Source organism: Oncorhynchus kisutch, linkage group LG14 (assembly GCF_002021735.2).
Source record: "Oncorhynchus kisutch isolate 150728-3 linkage group LG14, Okis_V2, whole genome shotgun sequence".
NCBI lineage: Eukaryota > Metazoa > Chordata > Actinopteri > Salmoniformes > Salmonidae > Oncorhynchus > Oncorhynchus kisutch.
In genome coordinates this window covers 54079107-54095874 of record NC_034187.2, presented here as the reverse complement: position 1 = coordinate 54095874, position 16768 = coordinate 54079107, and the positions used below count along the sequence as shown (strand labels likewise).

At 44.5% G+C, this 16768-nt stretch overlaps 1 protein-coding gene across 4 annotated transcripts; it reads left to right on the top strand.

The window, feature by feature from the left end:
- Positions 1-939: 939 nt before the first annotated feature.
- On the top strand, positions 940-15610 carry LOC109903653 (bone morphogenetic protein 8B). 4 transcript variants are annotated; one of them, XM_031789363.1, is made up of 7 exons: positions 940-2593; positions 6056-6248; positions 6662-6810; positions 7086-7280; positions 7476-7555; positions 7790-7966; positions 12808-15610. In XM_031789363.1, the coding sequence occupies exons 1-7, from the start codon at positions 2023-2025 to the stop codon at positions 12955-12957; spliced, it is 1515 nt and encodes a 504-aa protein (XP_031645223.1). In that variant the 5' UTR covers positions 940-2022; the 3' UTR covers positions 12958-15610. The 4 variants fall into 4 exon arrangements, with proteins under 4 accessions (XP_031645223.1, XP_031645224.1, XP_020356091.1 ...); XM_031789364.1 differs by having other exon boundaries at positions 941-2593; positions 7086-7265; XM_020500502.2 differs by having other exon boundaries at positions 945-2593; positions 7086-7265; positions 7790-7900; positions 12808-14855.
- Positions 15611-16768: the final 1158 nt, after the last annotated feature.

Here is a 16768-nt window from a genome sequence, read left to right as displayed (position 1 = left end):
ACTCCGACGACAAACTGACGGACTCCCTCTTATCATTCTCTCATCCTCGCCATCCCTTCATCCCTCTCTCCGGCCCTAAAATCCCTCAACACTGGAGAAAGAAAAACAAAAATACCAGAGAAAATACTCATTCATGGCACTTCTGACTCCCTGGCTTAAGAAAAAATGTTGGTCGGTTTGGTTTGGTCAGTTAGTATTCGTGCCGTTCAAAGTGGCCACAAGTCCCAGGGTGCTTTGAAGTCCAACATACACAAACACAAGCTGGCACGGAGCTGACCCTCACTACTATATTTGAATTTGTTGTAATTTCTTCCCTCAAATGCCTTGCTAGCACACCACACACAGTATTTGCAGTCAAGCTGGAATGAGGTAAAGACAACTCACAATCTGTTTAACAGGAAATTAAAACGTATAAAATACCTTAAACAACATTTCATGGGGTACATGTTTTGACAGTACACCTTAAGCTACAGCAGTCTACCTTTTATGTTTTTAGTATTCGGTTTAAAGATACGGTACAATTGCTAATCTGTGTTCTTCTGGCAGGTTTTGGCAGGTCATTCACTCCTTGTGGTTCCCCAGGATTCCAAACCACAGCTAAAACACTCAGCTGTGATGTCAGAGGTTCGCCCGATGCTTGAATGTTAGTGTTGAGGTAGCGTGTCCAGTAAACCAAATTTAGAGAGATTTATTTTCTTCTTAATCTCATAAAATATATTCAGTGTATTCATTTTTCATCACACTGAAGGGATTCCATTATATTTTCCCATGAAAGTAAAGTGATCATGAGAAAATAAAGGGAGGGAGATTTTAAAAATCCCAAAGGGAAGAATAAGGAGGAGAGTTGGGAGAGGATGTGGGGGGGAGTGGGGGGGGGGGGGGGGCTGGGAGGAGGGGGAGGAGGCTGTATGGGACACTCCCTCTTGGTTATGGACAACTCCAGCAGTGGTGAAGCACCCTTACATGAGGTAAACTCTCAAAGGGCACATTACAGTCCGCTGGCAAACATACTGGCATTGTTCTCCACTTGAAACAGGTGGTTTAGGGGATTTTTGGGAGGAATACAAAAGGATAATACAAAAGCAAGGAATAAAAGACAAATTACTCAACGTGCCAAGGATTTTAAGTTGGAGCTACACACAGTTTGAGGAAGACATCTGGAAACATCTGGAGTTAGACACAAGTGGGCCAAACAAAACAAACAAAGAATGTTTGATGGATTAAAAAGTGCCCCAGAATTGTGGATTAAAGAATGAAAGATTGAGAGGTGGACTGCAGATCATTTTTCCACTGAGGATCTTGTTCCTTGCGTGGGATCAGGTTGTTTGCCAGCCAACTTTGAGGCACGCGCACGGCAGGTGTGGTGTTTTCTTCCCTCATCCTTCTGAAGACCGATTAGACTGAAAACAGGTCTGATTATTTGGTTCTCTTCTCAAATTTCAATGACTACCAACCCTGCCCTTTAACTTAACCACTGTCAACCTCCTTCAAATGTACTTCTTTAAAGGGAGCCATTTCTAAGACCAACGCTGTTTGTTTTTCATCAGGACATAAAAAAAAGTTGTAATTATACCCTCGCTTTCATTTTTGTGTTCTGCTGTGTGTCGCATGAGTAGAGTCGTGTTATGGTAGAAGAGAGAAGACACGCGGTGGTTGGGAGACTAAAGTAGTAGAAAGGGCAGAGGAAGGAAGAAGAGGGGAGATAAACAGAGGGAATTAAAGAAAGTAACCCTCTCTATCGTTGATCTAAACAGCTCCCGTCACAAATCACAGCGGTGGCTTTTGTTAGTGACGGATCTGTGATACTCGTAAGACAGTTTGGCCTACACAGACAGACGGTACATGCAGATAGTCTGAGACATACAGTAACAGTCCCTCTGTGGTGTGTCAGTTCTCTGCAACGCACACCAAAGTACAATCTGCTCTTGTGTGGATTGAAGGCCAAAAGAACATAGACCAACCAAAGACTTGTAAGTTAGAAAAATATATATATAAAAGCACCCGGGTAGAACTTCTTCCACGATGTCATCGGACACCTTGAAAGATCTCTCTCAAACCATGGAGAGCTTGGTCAGACCGGACACCTCCAGAACGTACATCTACACCCACGCCTGCCCGTGCACGGGAAGACGACGCATCCGTGGCAACAACAACAGCACCTACAGACACCCTCTCCAACTCCCGCTCTTCCCTGTGGCTCTCATCCTCGTCCCCTTGCTGCTCTGTCTCTGGGGCCACCAGGCCCAAGGAGTCGTCCACTCCAGCTTCCGCCGCCTCAGCAGCCGAGAGAAGAAAGAGATGCAGAGGGAGATCCTGTCCATCCTGGGTCTACCAGGCCGGCCCAGACCACATCCTCCCCTCCGACCGCCCTCCTCAGCCCCCCTCTTCATGCTGGACCTGTACCACGCTGTGTCGGCCGAGGGGGATGAGGGAAACGGAATAGGGAATGAGGTAGGGGGACTGGGGTTCGGCGGTCTGGATGGGTTGACGGGCCACGTCAGCCATGCCGCACTGCCCACTCTCAGCACACACACGCCACCGCTGGGTACGGTGGTCAGCGAGGCCGATACGGTCATGAGCTTCGTTAATCTGGGTGAGCTACTGACCGTTGACACACCTGTAATTTTAAATTCCTGTGTTTTAATTGGTTATTACTTTCTGTCTCGTTATCCAATTAGTTGGGAGTTTTTTGTTCAGACAATGGTCTCCCAGTAGTTATTTCAAAATAGAGTCCCCAGGGCCTGATCTGGTCCAAAACTTCTCCTGTGATCTTTTACATGTCTTGCAAAGAGCCAAAGTAATTGAAAAAGGATATAGCTAGAATTTTCAATGAGAAACGAGGCCAACCTGGCAACCTTATGCAGAGGTGAACCAGTTCACCTCTCAGGGACAGACTTCTTATCACCAGAGAGACCTTTCCTGTGCTGCACCAGCCCAGACAGTAGACCTACTGATGCTTATCTGAAATGGCATAAAAATTAAACATCCTTTTCCCAATTGTTTCCTCCCGCTATCTCTCCTGGAATGAGATCAGAAACCTTGTTACCATGGGGAAACCTGATTTCATGTTTTTTCTCTTCACTACTTTTAGACATTTTGAGTATTGCTTGAACACTTAATATGCTAGTTTCTCTTCGTATTTCTACAGTATTTGGACGTACATATGAATGTTTATTACAGCACCATATATGACTGTTGACATTGACATTTTTCCTATTTCCATTTTTCCTATTTTGTTGCCTTGCAACCTAGAATTAAAATAGGTTTTGGGGGGGGTTTATCATTTGATTTACACAACATGTCTACCACTTTGAAGATGCAAAATATTCTTTTTTTGTGAAACAAACAAGAAATAATAATACAAAAAAGATGAAAAACTTAAGCGTAACTATTCACCCCCCCCCAAAGTCAATACCTTGTAGAGCCACCTTTTGCAGCAATTTCAGCTGCAAGTCTCTTGGGGTATGTCTGTATACGTTTGTCACATCTAGCCACTGGGCTTTTTGCCCATTCTTCAAGGCAAAACTGCTCCAGCTCTGTCAAATGGGATGGGTTCCACTGGTGTAGTAATCGTGAAGTCAAACCACAGATTCTCAATTGGATTGAGGTCTGGGCTTTGACTAGGCCATTCCAAGACATTTAAATGTTTCCCCTTAAACCACTCAAGTGTTGCTTTAGCAGTAGGCTTAGGGTCATTGTTCTGCTGGAAGGTGAACCTCTGTCCCAGTCTCAAATCTCTGGAAGACTGAAATAGGTTTCCCTCAATAATTTCCCTGTATTTAGCGCCATCCATCATTCCTTCAATTCTGACCAGTTTCCCAGTCCCTGCCAATGATAAACATCCCCATAGCATGATGCTGCCACCCCCATGCTTCATTGTGGGGATGGTGTTCTCGGGGTGATGCGAAGTGCTTCTGTCCTCCTTCACCAGACATTGCATTTTCCTTGATGACCAAAAAGCTCAATTTTAGTCTCATCTGACCAGAGTACCTTCTTCCATATGTTTGGGGAGTCTCCCACATTCCTTTTGGCAAACACCAAACATGTGTGCTTATTTATTTTTTTAAGCAATGGCTTTTTTCTGGCCACTCTTCCGTAAAGCCCAGCTCTGTGGAGTGTACGTCTTAAAGTGGTACTATGGACAGATACTTCAATCTGCGATGTGGAGCTTTGCAACTCCTTCAGGGTTATCTTTGCCTCTCTGATTAATGCCCTCCTTGCCTGGTACGTGAGTTTTGGTGGGCGGCCCTCTCTTGGCAGGTTTGTTGTGGTGCCATATTCTTTCAATTTTAAATAATGGATTTAATGGTAGTCCGTGGGATGTTCAAAGTCTCAATTTGTTTTATAACCCAACCCTGATCTGTACTTCTCCACAACTTTGTCCCTGACCTGTTTGGAGAGATCCTTGTTCTTCATGGTGCCGCTTGCTTGGTGGTGTTGCAAAATCTGGGGCCTTTCAGAACAAGCGTGTATATATACTGGGATTTTTTTTTTTTCCTTTATTTTACTAGGCAAGTCAGTTAAGAACAAATTCTTATTTTCAATGACGGCCTAGGAACAGTGGGTTAACTGCCTGTTCAGGGGCAGAACGACTGATTTGTACCTTGTCAGCTCGGGGATTCGAACTTGCAACCTTTCGGTTACTAGTCCAACGCTCTAACCACTAGGCTACCCTGCCGCCCCAGGGATCATGTGACACTTAGATTGCACACAGATGGACTTTATTTAACTAATTATGTGACTTCTGAAGGTAATTGGTTGCACCAGATCTTATTTAGGGGCTTCATAGTGAAGAGGGTGAGTACATTTGCACGCACCACTTTTCCATTTTTTGTATTTATTTTTTTAACAAGTAATTATTTTCATTTCACTTCACCAATTTGAACAATTTTGTGTATGTCCATTACCATGAACATCCAGTTGTAATGCAACAAAATAGGAAATTGCCAAGGGAGATGAATACTTTTGCAAGGCACTGTACATGCCTTTCAGTTAATGTTTCAGTTGATCTTATTTTGACAATGTCTGGTGTGATGCCTTGAACCACCATTTTAAGGCCATCTATGAATCTAGACAGTTTCTCAATTATAGCCACTGTCAATTGAAGTCACCCATCACACACACACCCTATCAATCCGAACCAGTCAAGGCCATGCAACCCGCTCAAGACCGTGCGTAGGGGACACAGCTGTAAGGAATTACAGGCCCCACTGACACACAGAAACAGAGAAACAGACTCAGAAGACCGCTCTAAAAATACTGCCCAACCTGTAGTTAGTGGCGTGTGTGTTGAGCAGCTGCTGAGGTTGAAGGTCCTTAGTGTCTCTAATTACTGTATACTCCAGAGACCGACCAGGGTTGTTACTCTGCTTTGCAGGGCTCCCTGTGGAGGACTGTGTGTGTGTGTGTGTGTGTGTGTGTGTGTGTGTGTGTGTGAGAGAGTGCGTGTGAGAGAGAGTGCATGTGAGAGAGAGTGCGTGTGAGAGAGAGTGCGTGTGAGAGCATAGCGCGTGTCTTCAAGTATGTGTGTGTTCATGTACGTAGTCTCGCTTGAGACACTGCGGCTGTGGTGAGTGACCAGCGTTTGTGTGTCCATCCCTATATTTCTCAGTCTTTCCTTATTGCCTCTTTCTCTCCCCTCTCTACGTTACCGCTATCCACTTCACTTGGGCTCACCTCGCGCCACACGTCTGCTCCGCTCCTCTCTTTCCCCCTATTTCCAATGACCCAGTCACTCACCTTCCAATCCATCTCCCTCCACACCTTCCCACTTCTGGTGCTCTTCTCTTTCCCTCGGTCTTCTCATTCACACACTTCCATATTAGATTTATTGCTCTTTCGCCTCCCCTCCGCCCTTGTCCTCTTCTGTCCTTCTTGTGTCATGTGGGAATGTCTGCATCATACAATGAGAATGTCTCTGTGTTTGTATTAGTCTTTTTAGGGCTTGTTGAGGGGAGTGGAAGTCGTGTAGATGTGACTATGAGGTGTTGTGCTGTTTACATGTGAAAATGTCAGTGGCCTTACATCGACCTTCCTCTCTCCTCCTCTCCCTCAGTGGAGCAGGAGCGGGACCTGCTGCAGCCACGGCCATACTGGAAGGAGTTCCGTTTTGACCTGACGCCCCTCCCCCAGGGGGAGACGGTCACGGCTGCAGAGTTCCGCATTTATAAGACCCTGACCATGGGCCAGAGGGCCAACCGCACCCTGCACATCTCCGTCTACGAGATCCAACGGGAGAGCAAACACAGGTTCCTGCCACTAGATCTACATTATGTGTCTATTTAACGATCTCTCCCTGACATGTTTAGAGGATCGGGGTTTGGTTTTTGCATGAAAAAAGGATCAAGGATATCAAATAATCCCTTTAATATTCCCCTCACTCTCGTTGAATACTCTGTCTTCTCTCTATACACATTGGTTTGTTGCTGCGGCAAAATGCAATGTTTAAAAAGAATTGCAATTCAACTTTTGACCTCAAACAGCTCCTGGCAACAGAACTCATTTGGCCACGTTGTGGCTTGCGAGGACGTCTTGCAGAGAGAGAGAGAGTTGAAGCTCAAGTGGCTGTCTCTCTGTTTGTTTGTCTCTACTGCATGGCCTTACAACATGCTTTGCGTATCTCTCCAGAGGTTATCTCATGCCACTCCTCTACTCTCCTCAGAGAGCCAGAGCTGGTGCTGCTGGACATACAGTCAGTGCCCGCGGGGCAGGAGGGCTGGCTGGCTTTTGACGTGACCTCTGCCAGCAACCGTTGGCTCCTGCACCCCCGCAGCAACCTGGGCATTCGTCTCTATGTGGAGACAGAGGAGGGTGAGCCTCATAGAGTTAATACTATGGTCAGGGACAGGAAATGCTCTGCGGATGGGGAGGTGATTACCCACAAAATGGATTTCTAGATTATTATGCCTTTGAATAAAGAGGCAAGTTAACTCAGAATACGACAGCAGTACATGTGAAGTAACACTGTAATGTCTCATAGTATGTGTTATTGTTTAGTAAATACATAGAAATGGAGATATGTTGTTTTGGTTTACCTCACGATTATATCTCACACACACGCACACACACTATTTTCTCTCCATCAGACCGGTCCTTGTCAGCTGGGTGGGTAGGATTGGTGGGTCGAAGGGGCCCCCGCTCCAAACAGCCCTTCATGGTGACCTTCTTCAGGGCCAGCCAGGTCCCCTGTCGCCCCCCACGCGCCCTGAAACCCAACCCCCGCAAGAGGAAGCCCAAATATGACCTGCCCCTTCCCAGTATACATGGTGAGGTCCTACAAGGTCAGAGGACAACACTGGTTTTAGGTCTTGTTGTGAAGCTTGTTTAATGCAACGTTTAAAGGCATAGTTCATTCAAATTACAAAATGACTTACGTTGTGTTTACATTTAATTATGTCTTTATTGTAGATCTAATGCATCCAAAGTGTGCTTTACAGTCTGTCCTGTCTCAAAACATATTGTTTGGTACCTTTCAGACCACAGCCACGTCAACAGTGGGCGTCAGGCTTGTAAGAGACATGAATTATATGTGAGCTTTAGTGACCTAGGCTGGAAGGTAAGCTTCTGTCTCCCTTAACTACTCATTCTACTGAATAGATAATATCATGAGCTAACATTGTATCTCCTTATTTGCTGTATCACACAATGAGTATTTTTAAGGAAGCAAGGCATTTGTGTGGTATGTTCTGTTCTTTGCATGTTTTATGACGTATTTCTGATAGAAATATAGTCTGTTCTAGTCATTCATTTAATTTTGTCAATCTATTTCTATGTTATTTCTCTCCATTAGGACTGGGTCCTGGCTCCTAGTGGTTACTCTGCCTTCTACTGTGATGGAGAATGCCTATACCCTCTGGGTTCCTGCATGAACGCCACCAACCACGCTATGATCCAACTAGTGGTCAGTATACACTACTACACCCTCTCTCACATGAAAGCCAGCTACCACGCTATGATCCAACTAGTGGTCAGTATACACTACTACACCCTCTCTCACATGAACGCCACCAACCACACTATGATCCAACTAGTGGTCAGTATGCACTACTACACCCTCTCTCACATGAACGATAACATTGGTTTCAGTGGGAAAGAAGGTAATTGGCTCAGACATGAATGGAAAACATGGCAAATTGAAAGTAAAATACCTATATTAACTGAGTCTACAATGGCAGACTCTTAATGTAGAGTACAGATAGTGAGAAGTTACATTCAAGACTGAAGTGGTCGACTTTATACTATATGCCTGCTCTTTAAATGACAGACTGACCAGGTAAAACTATGATCCCTTATTGATGTCCCTTATTAAACCAACTTCAATTAGTGTAGATGAAGGAGACAGGTTAAAGAATGATGTTTAAGCATTGAGACATGGATTGTGTATGTGTGCCATTCAGAGGGTGAATTGGCAAGACAAAATATGTAAGTGCCTTTGAACAGGGTATGGTAGTAGGTTTATCAAGAATGGTCCACCACTAAAAGGACATTGAACGAATTTGACTGTGGGAAGCATTGGGAGTCAACATGGGCCAGCATCCCTGTGGAACACTTTTTTAACAGCTTGAAGAGTCAGTACAGTATCCCACATCACAATACAATGCCATAAAGTGGGGGCCGGTAGTACCTGTAAATCAATTAAATGTTGTTTATTTCCAAATGCAAAGAATAAAGCATAATTGTTCATGTAATATTAGCCTCATAACTCAGGAAGAGGAAGTAGTGATGAAATAATCAAGTAAATGAAAAGACAGAGACAAATGCTGTTAAACTACCAGTTATTTTATTTTAAAATGTAAAATTCAGTGCAAAGTAATGTAGTGCATCAGTGTCTTGATCCCTGTTAGGTGGCAAAGTGGCACAAGAATCCTGTGGGGAGAGAAAACAAGAGAATACATTAATTTAATGGCTGTTAACTAATCAAGGTTCAACAAAGAACTTCAAGTCCCCCCAACCTTGCGAGAGAGAGAAAGAGAGATGGACAGATGGATGGAGAGAGAGAGAGATATGGACGGACGGAGAGAGTGTGGCCTTTCAGATCTCTGCAGTAGGACTACATGCTGGCCATGAGGTCCTCCAGGTGGTACTCCAGGAGGCTGGAGAGCTCAGTGACCAGAGATTCTGGGTTAAAGTACCAGGCCAGCTGCTGCCCAAACATGTCATCTAGCAGAGCCATCAGCCCGCCCTGAAGAGAACACCACACAACACATAGATAATGGCTCTGAGTTACTAGTTTACCAAGAGGAAAGAGACAATGAGAGTTACTCCCTGTAAAATGTCATTGAAACCCTGTTATTCAGGTCAACTAGGAATAAGGAAGTAAACTATTGACTATTACATTGAGCAGCAGCAGGTATCTCTCAGCCTTTGGCTCAATGCTGGCAGCAGCGGGCAGGAAGGAGTACAGGAGAGCGTACAGACGCTCCATGAACCCACCAGGGTGCTGAAGGAAACAGAGGAGGAGAGAAGAGAAATTTAAGTGAATTTGATAATAGTACCAGTGAGATGCTACTTACCACCATCAGGGACTTCTGAGCTGTCATCAACCCAAACAGCACCAGTTCAAAGATGACATCTATCAGGTTAACATGATGGATCTAGGACAAGAAAATAGGAATGATTTCAAATAGATCAGATACTTTGATGTATAAAAGACATGCATGTGGAAGAACTCAAAGTGAAACATGAAAGAGTTAATGAACCCACCTTTGCCTCAGCCAGCTCCCTTTCAATGTCAATCTTCTTGGAGGGGTCACTCACAGTGAAGGCCTGGGGCAGGGAGACGAGCCTCAGGGCGATGTCCTCCACTCTCTTGGTGGTAAGGTAGAGGCTGTGGGAGGGAGGGAATGGAGAATGTCAACCATTAGATTCAATGGGTATAACAGCATCTGACAAGACCAGACTACACAGACATTTAGAGAGAGGAACATGGGGCTAATCGGTATCAGCTGCCAATTACCAGTGGCCTCCTAAAGCAGACAACAAAGATTAGATGGAATGGAATGCACTCGCATGAGATTTGCTGTGATGTTGACAGAGTGGCATGGGAGGTTTATTTCTTAGACTGGGGTAAGATGTCAATTTTGGGACACATCCTCAGTAGTGTGCCTTCGAATCAGTGGGTGTTTCGGCCTTTAATCACTAAACACCCTCATCAAAGGTGGCCAGCTAAAGGGTGATCAAGCCTTAGCTTGTGTCCCATGCCCAATTAAGATGTCCCTATGCAAGGCAGGGGCGTCCTCTTCCCTGAGCCAGACCTACAGCTGACCGCATACCTCATATGCCCTCCTCAAGTTGGAGGGATCTGAATTGGGTTCTCAGGTGGGGGTGGGGGGTCATGAAGTTATAGCCCAGCAAGGGTCCTTCCGTTTGATCCAGATCCACTGGCTGCCTCTTTCAGCTGCTTGAGAAACTGCTCTGACGGTTTGCCGCAGAGCCTGTCCATGGATTCCAAGTTCTTTCAGCAACCTGATGGTGGAAGAAGCCACGGATCCTCTGCATCCCACTTCAACTGGCCAGACTTTTGCATTCCAGCCACGCTGAGTTGCGTCTGCTGCCAACTCTGTGTAACGCAGTTTCTTACGCTCGTAGGCCTCTTCAACAGAGTTTTCCCACGGGACTGTGAGCTCTATGATGTACACAGCCTTTCGTGAAGGGGACCAGAGTACAATGTCTGGCCTAAGGTTGGTAGAAGCAATCTCAGGTGGAAAAACGAGTTGCTGGCCAATATCGACAAGCATCTTCCAGTCCTGGGCCATGGCTAGGTGTCCAGTTTCTGGCTTTGTAGGAGGATACTTGGGCCTTTTCTGTCCCTCCCGGATGAATGTTGTTGTTTTGATTGGATTGCTTGTTTTTGGAGGTAATGAATTGGTTGCACTCCTCTTGGTCTCAAGTGCTGCAAGCCAGGCTCTTGAGGACCTGATTGTGCCTCCAGGTGTAGCGGCCTTGTGAGAGGCTGGTCTTGCAACCTGTCATTATATGCCTGAGAGTCACTGGAGCTGGGCAGAGGGGGCAGGTCGAGTCCTCGCCATACCATTGATGTAGATTTTTTGGTGCTGGAAGCACATCATAAACAGCTCTTATGATGAAGCTGATGTTGCTTGCCTCCATTTGCCAAAGCTCACTCCAGTTGATCTTTCTCCTCTCCAGGCCTTCCCACCGCGTCCATTTCCCTTGTTTAGCAAGAGAGACAGCCTTTGCACTTCTTGCAGTCTCCTCCTGTCTGCGCACCTCCTCGACCACCAGCTTCCTGCGTTCAGATGTTGTTGCCTTATGGAATGTTGGTTTGCTTGCTGCCAGGCCAAAGCCTCCTCTTCCATGCTGGATATTCCCCACAATGTCTTGGTGTCTCAGGGCTGATGTTGCTTGCTGCACAGCCTTGGATGATGTCCATTTCCGTCCAGTTTGTAGGGGAGGTGCAGCCTTGCTAATGGTCTGGTCTTTGGAGTCCTTCAATGTCATCTGAAGTCTTACTTTAGAGCACTTGTACTCCTCCGTTAGACTTGTAAGAGGTAGTTCAAGGACCCCTTTGCCATAGAGGCCGATGTTACTCAGGCATTGTGGGACACCCAGCCATTTCTCCACGTATGAGGTAATGGTTCGCTCCATCTTCTCCACTGTTGTTATTGGGACCTCATAGACTGTGAGTGGCCACATTACCCGGGGGAGAAGTCCAAACTGTAGGCACCAAAGCTTGAGCCTCCCAGGCAGTAGGGTCTTGTTGATGTTCTCAAGACCGTCGGCGATGTCCTGCCTTACTTGCTGCACTTGATCTTTATCCCGGAGGCTTTCGTTGTACCATCTACCCAGGCTCTTGATGGGTTGCTCAGACCCCGTTGGTATCGGGTCATCTCCAATGCAGAACCTCATATCTTTAAGCTGTCCCTTGACTATGGAGATGCTTCGAGATTTGCTTGGCTTGATTTTCATCCGGGCCCACTTGATGTTATCCTGCAGTTTTGCAAGTAGCCGCCTGGTGCATGCTGCAGTGGTGGTCAGTGTAGTCATGTCATCCATGTATGCTCGGATAGGTGGGAGACGGAGCCCTTCCTTAGTTCTCTCACCGCCGACCACCCATCCTGATGCCCTGATGATGACTTCCATGGCCATAGTGAAGGCCAGAGGAGAAATTGTACAGACTGCCATTATGCCTTCTTCCAAGCGCTGCCATGTTGTTGTGAAGTCAGGTGTTGTGAAACACAATTGCAAGTCTTGGAAATAGGCCTTTACCAGTGTAGTGATGGGTTCTGGTACGTGGAAAATGTTGAAGGATTCCCAGAGGAGTTCATGGGGAAGTGAGCCAAAGGCATTGGCCAGGTCGAGGAAGATGACATAGAGGTCTCTCTTGTCCTTCTTAGCTGTTTGGATCTGGTGCCAAATCATACTAGTATGTTCCAGGCAACCAGAGAAACCAGCAATGCCTGCTTTCTGTACAGATGTATCAATGTACTTGTTCCTTTCCAGATAAGTGGACAGCCTCTGTGCTATTATACTGAAAAAAATAATACTTATTTTCCACCATAAATTGCAAATAAATTCATTAAAAATCCTACAATGTGATTTTCTAGATTTTTTTTCTTCTCATTTTGTCTGTCATAGTTGAAGTGTACCTATGATAAAAAATTACAGGCCTCTCTCATCTTTTTAAGTGGGAGAACTTGCACAATTGGTGGCTGACTAAATACTTTTTTGCCCCACTATGTTCCAACACATATATTTGAAAATGGTTGTTTACTAAACTGACAGGATATTATCATTGATTATATCAAAGTTTATGTATGAATAAGTCTGATTGACCTTTTTTCATGGCAGGTTCACCTTTTGAAGCCGGATGAGGTTCCCAAAGCGTGCTGCGCACCCACCAAGCTCAGTCCCATCTCTGTACTCTTCTACGACGACAACAACAATGTGATCCTAAAGAAGCATCGCAACATGGTGGTCAAGACCTGTGGATGCCTGTAACATCTGTGGTGGCCCATCTATTCTACATCATTTTAATAAACTTCACTACCATTGTTCCAAAAGATACAAACAGGGTTGATAGCAATAATCTGGCAATATGCGGATAAATAGTATGTATCTACACTGAACAAAAATATAAACGCAACATGCAACAATTTTACTGATTTTACTGAGTTATAGTTCATATAAGGAAATTGGTTAATTAAAATACATTCTTTATGCCCTAATCTATGGATTTCACATCACTGGGAATACAGATATGCATCTGTTGATCACAGATACTTTTTTAAATAAAGATAGGGTTGTGGATCAGAAAACCAGTCAGTATCTGGTGTGACCCAGATACTGACACATTTAATTTAATGTTTTTGTTATTTTTTATTTAACTAGGCAAGTCATTTAAGAACAAATTCTTATTTACAATGTCGGCCAATCCCGACGACGCTGGGCCAATTGTGCACCGCCCTATGGGACTCCCAATCATGACCGGATATCATGCAGCCTGGATTCCAACCAGGGACTGCAGTGATGCCTCTTGCACTGAGATGCAGTAACTTAGACCGCTGCGCCATTCGGGAGCCCTCATCTCCCTAGCATAGTTGATCAGGCTGTTGATTGAGGCCTGTGGAATGTTGTCCCACTCGTCTTCGATGGTTTTTAAAGGTTGCGGGAACTGGAACGCGCTGTCGTGCACATCGATCCAGAGCATCCCAAACATGCTTGTGAGTATGCAGGACACGGAAGAATTAGCACATTTTCAGCACCCAGGAATTGTGTACAGATCCTTGCGAAATGGGACCGCGCATTAACATGCTGAAATATGAGGTGATGGCAGAGGATTACTGGCACAGCAATGGGCCTCAGGATCTCATAGAGGTATCTCTGTGCATTCAAATTGCCATCGATAAAATGCAATTGGGTTCGTTGTCCGTAGCTTATGCCTGCCTATACCATAACCCCAGTGCCACCATGGGGCACTCTGTTCACAACATTGACATCAGCAAACCGCTCGCCCATGCGACGCGGGATTGATCCTTAAAGAGCACACTTCTTCAGCGTGCCAGTGGCCATCGAAGGTGAGTATTTGCCCACTGAAGTCACTTTGATGCCGATCTGCAGTAAGACCCTGGTGAGTACAACAAGCACGCAGATGGGCTTCCCTGTGACGGTTTCTTCTGACAAATTCTTCAGTTGTGCAATCCCACAGTTGCATCAGCTATCCGGGTGTCTGATCTCAGATGATCCCACAGGTGAATAGCCGGATGTGGAGGTCCTGGGCTGGCGTGGTTACACGTGGTCTGAGGTTGTGAGGCCGGTTGGATATACAGCCAAATTCTCTAAAACGACATGGTAGAGAAAGGAATATTAAATTCTCTTGCAACAGCTCTGGTGGCCATTCCTGCAGTCAGCAGGTGAATGGATTATCTTGGCAAAGGAGAAATGCTCACTAACAGGGATGTAAACAAATTGGTGCACAAGATTAGAAAGAAATGCGCTTTTTGTACATATGGAACATTTCTGGGATCTTTTATTTCAGTTCATAAAACATGGGACCAACACTTTACATGTGTTTACATTTTTGTTCAGTATAATATATTGACTGAGTATGAGAATGGTATATGAATAACACACATTACCTCTTTCATAACGACAGATCTTCGCATTCGACTTATAACCATACTTCACTCTTAAACTATTCAAATCTACAGTAATTCAGATAATTACATCACCCTTTGTCATATATTCTATGTATCCAATCAAAGCTGTAAAGTACTGTGACATGTGCAACGCTACATTTCTACCCTTTTGATGGCTGTTGTCTTGTTGAACCATGAATTTCTCATTGTCTCTTTTAGATGTACTACACATGGTTCAATTAAAACTCTAAATATATGGACCATAAGTGTGCATTTCTTTAGTTCTACCTGTAACCAGTACAAGTTAGTAGCAATGGAAAATGTCCAATTCTATTTTTTTTGTCATTTTTCTATGTACAGAGGATCCAATACACAGGAATGTGTCATTGTCAGCATATTTATGGAGGACTGTGTACTGCTATATTTGTAATACAATAAACTAGAATATATATTGCAGAGGTTGATTTGATGCAGAAGTGAGAGGAAACGCCAGTGAACACAGACCTCCAGAAACTCCAACCCCTGTTCAGCTACATAGCATTCCAGTATATTGGAAATACATTTGAAAATACTTGTAAGTATGCATTTGTCTGGTATCAGTATAGATGGAATGGCATTTAACTTGTATTTGGAAGTAACACATTTTCTGCTAGAATTACAAGGCATACATATTCTCTCACACACAAAACATATCCACTGCTTTCCTTCAGAATGGATCAAATAGGCAGAGGAATGATTTCATATATATTGCTACATTTCTTGGAAATGGTCAAATGCAAAATAGAACTGTTACAACGTGGACCAGGTGACTATCCATAGTGATTTTGGCACTGTTTCAACCAGGGCCTTTTACAGGCAGAACAAGACTCAATCTTAGGCAAATAACAAATCCTTTCCACTATGACACCATTCTCAAAGAAAGCAGAAATGATTTGCACAAGAGTGTATGGGAGGAGGTATAGAAAAGAGTTGTGGGTTCAAGTAAGACAGCGGTACACAACTGAGAAAAAGTTGCACACCCTGATACTTTTAGACGTGTAACAGTCTAGATGTTACTGAATCAGGTATTAATGAAGGAAGCAGCATGGGGAAAAGGGATGTAGGTAGAGTGGGCTCATATAATTAAGATGGGTGCTTCAAAAGAGTGAAGTTGAGGGGTGGTTGGACATACAGTGCCTTGAGAAAGTATTCGGCCCCCTTGAACTTTGCGACCTTTTGCCACATTTCAGGCTTCAAACAAAGATATAAAACTGTATTTTTTTGTGAAGAATCAACAACAAGTGGGACACAATCATGAAGTGGAACAACATTTATTGGATATTTCAAACTTTTTTAACAAATCAAAACTAAAATCAAAAAATGTTCAGCCCCCTTAAGTTAATACTTTGTAGCGCCACCTTTTGCTGCGATTACAGCTGTAAGTCGCTTGGGGTATGTCTCTATCAGTTTTGCACATCGAGAGACTGACATTTTTTCCCATTCCTCCTTGCAAAACAGCTCGAGCTCAGTGAGGTTGGATGGAGAGCATTTGTGAACAGCAGTTTTCAGTTCTTTCCACAGATTCTCGATTGGATTCAGGTCTGGACTTTGACTTGGCCATTCTAACACCTGGATATGTTTATATTTGAACCATTCCATTGTAGATTTTGCTTTATGTTTTGGATCATTGTCTTGTTGGAAGACAAATCTCCGTCCCAGTCTCAGGTCTTTTGCAGACTCCATCAGGTTTTCTTCCAGAATGGTCCTGTATTTGGCTCCATCCATCTTCCCATCAATTTTAACCATCTTCCCTGTCCCTGCTGAAGAAAAGCAGGCCCAAACCATGATGCTGCCACCACCATGTTTGACAGTGGGGATGGTATGTTCAGGGTGATGGGCTGTGTTGCTTTTACACCAAACATAACGTTTTGCATTGTTGCCAAAAAGTTCAATTTTGGTTTCATCTGACCAGAGCACCTTCTTCCACATGTTTGGTGTGTCTCCCAGGTGGCTTGTGGCAAACAACACTTTTTATGGATATCTTTCAGAAATGTCTTTCTTCTTGCCACTCTTCCATAAAGGCCAGATTTGTGCAATAACGACTGATTGTTGTCCTATGGACAGAGTCTCCCACCTCAGCTGTAGATCTCTGCAGTTCATCCAGAGTGATCATGGGCCTCTTGGCTGCATCTCTG

Excerpts from the sequence above, each read along its gene's own strand:
- LOC109903653 (XM_031789363.1), top strand. The coding sequence starts at position 2,023 with ATGTCATCGGACACCTTGAAAGATCTCTCTCAAACCATGGAGAGCTTG. Across the intron at positions 6,249-6,661 it reads CAACGGGAGAGCAAACACAG|AGAGCCAGAGCTGGTGCTGC; the intron begins GTTCCTGCCACT and ends TACTCTCCTCAG. Across the intron at positions 6,811-7,085 it reads CTATGTGGAGACAGAGGAGG|ACCGGTCCTTGTCAGCTGGG; the intron begins GTGAGCCTCATA and ends TCTCTCCATCAG.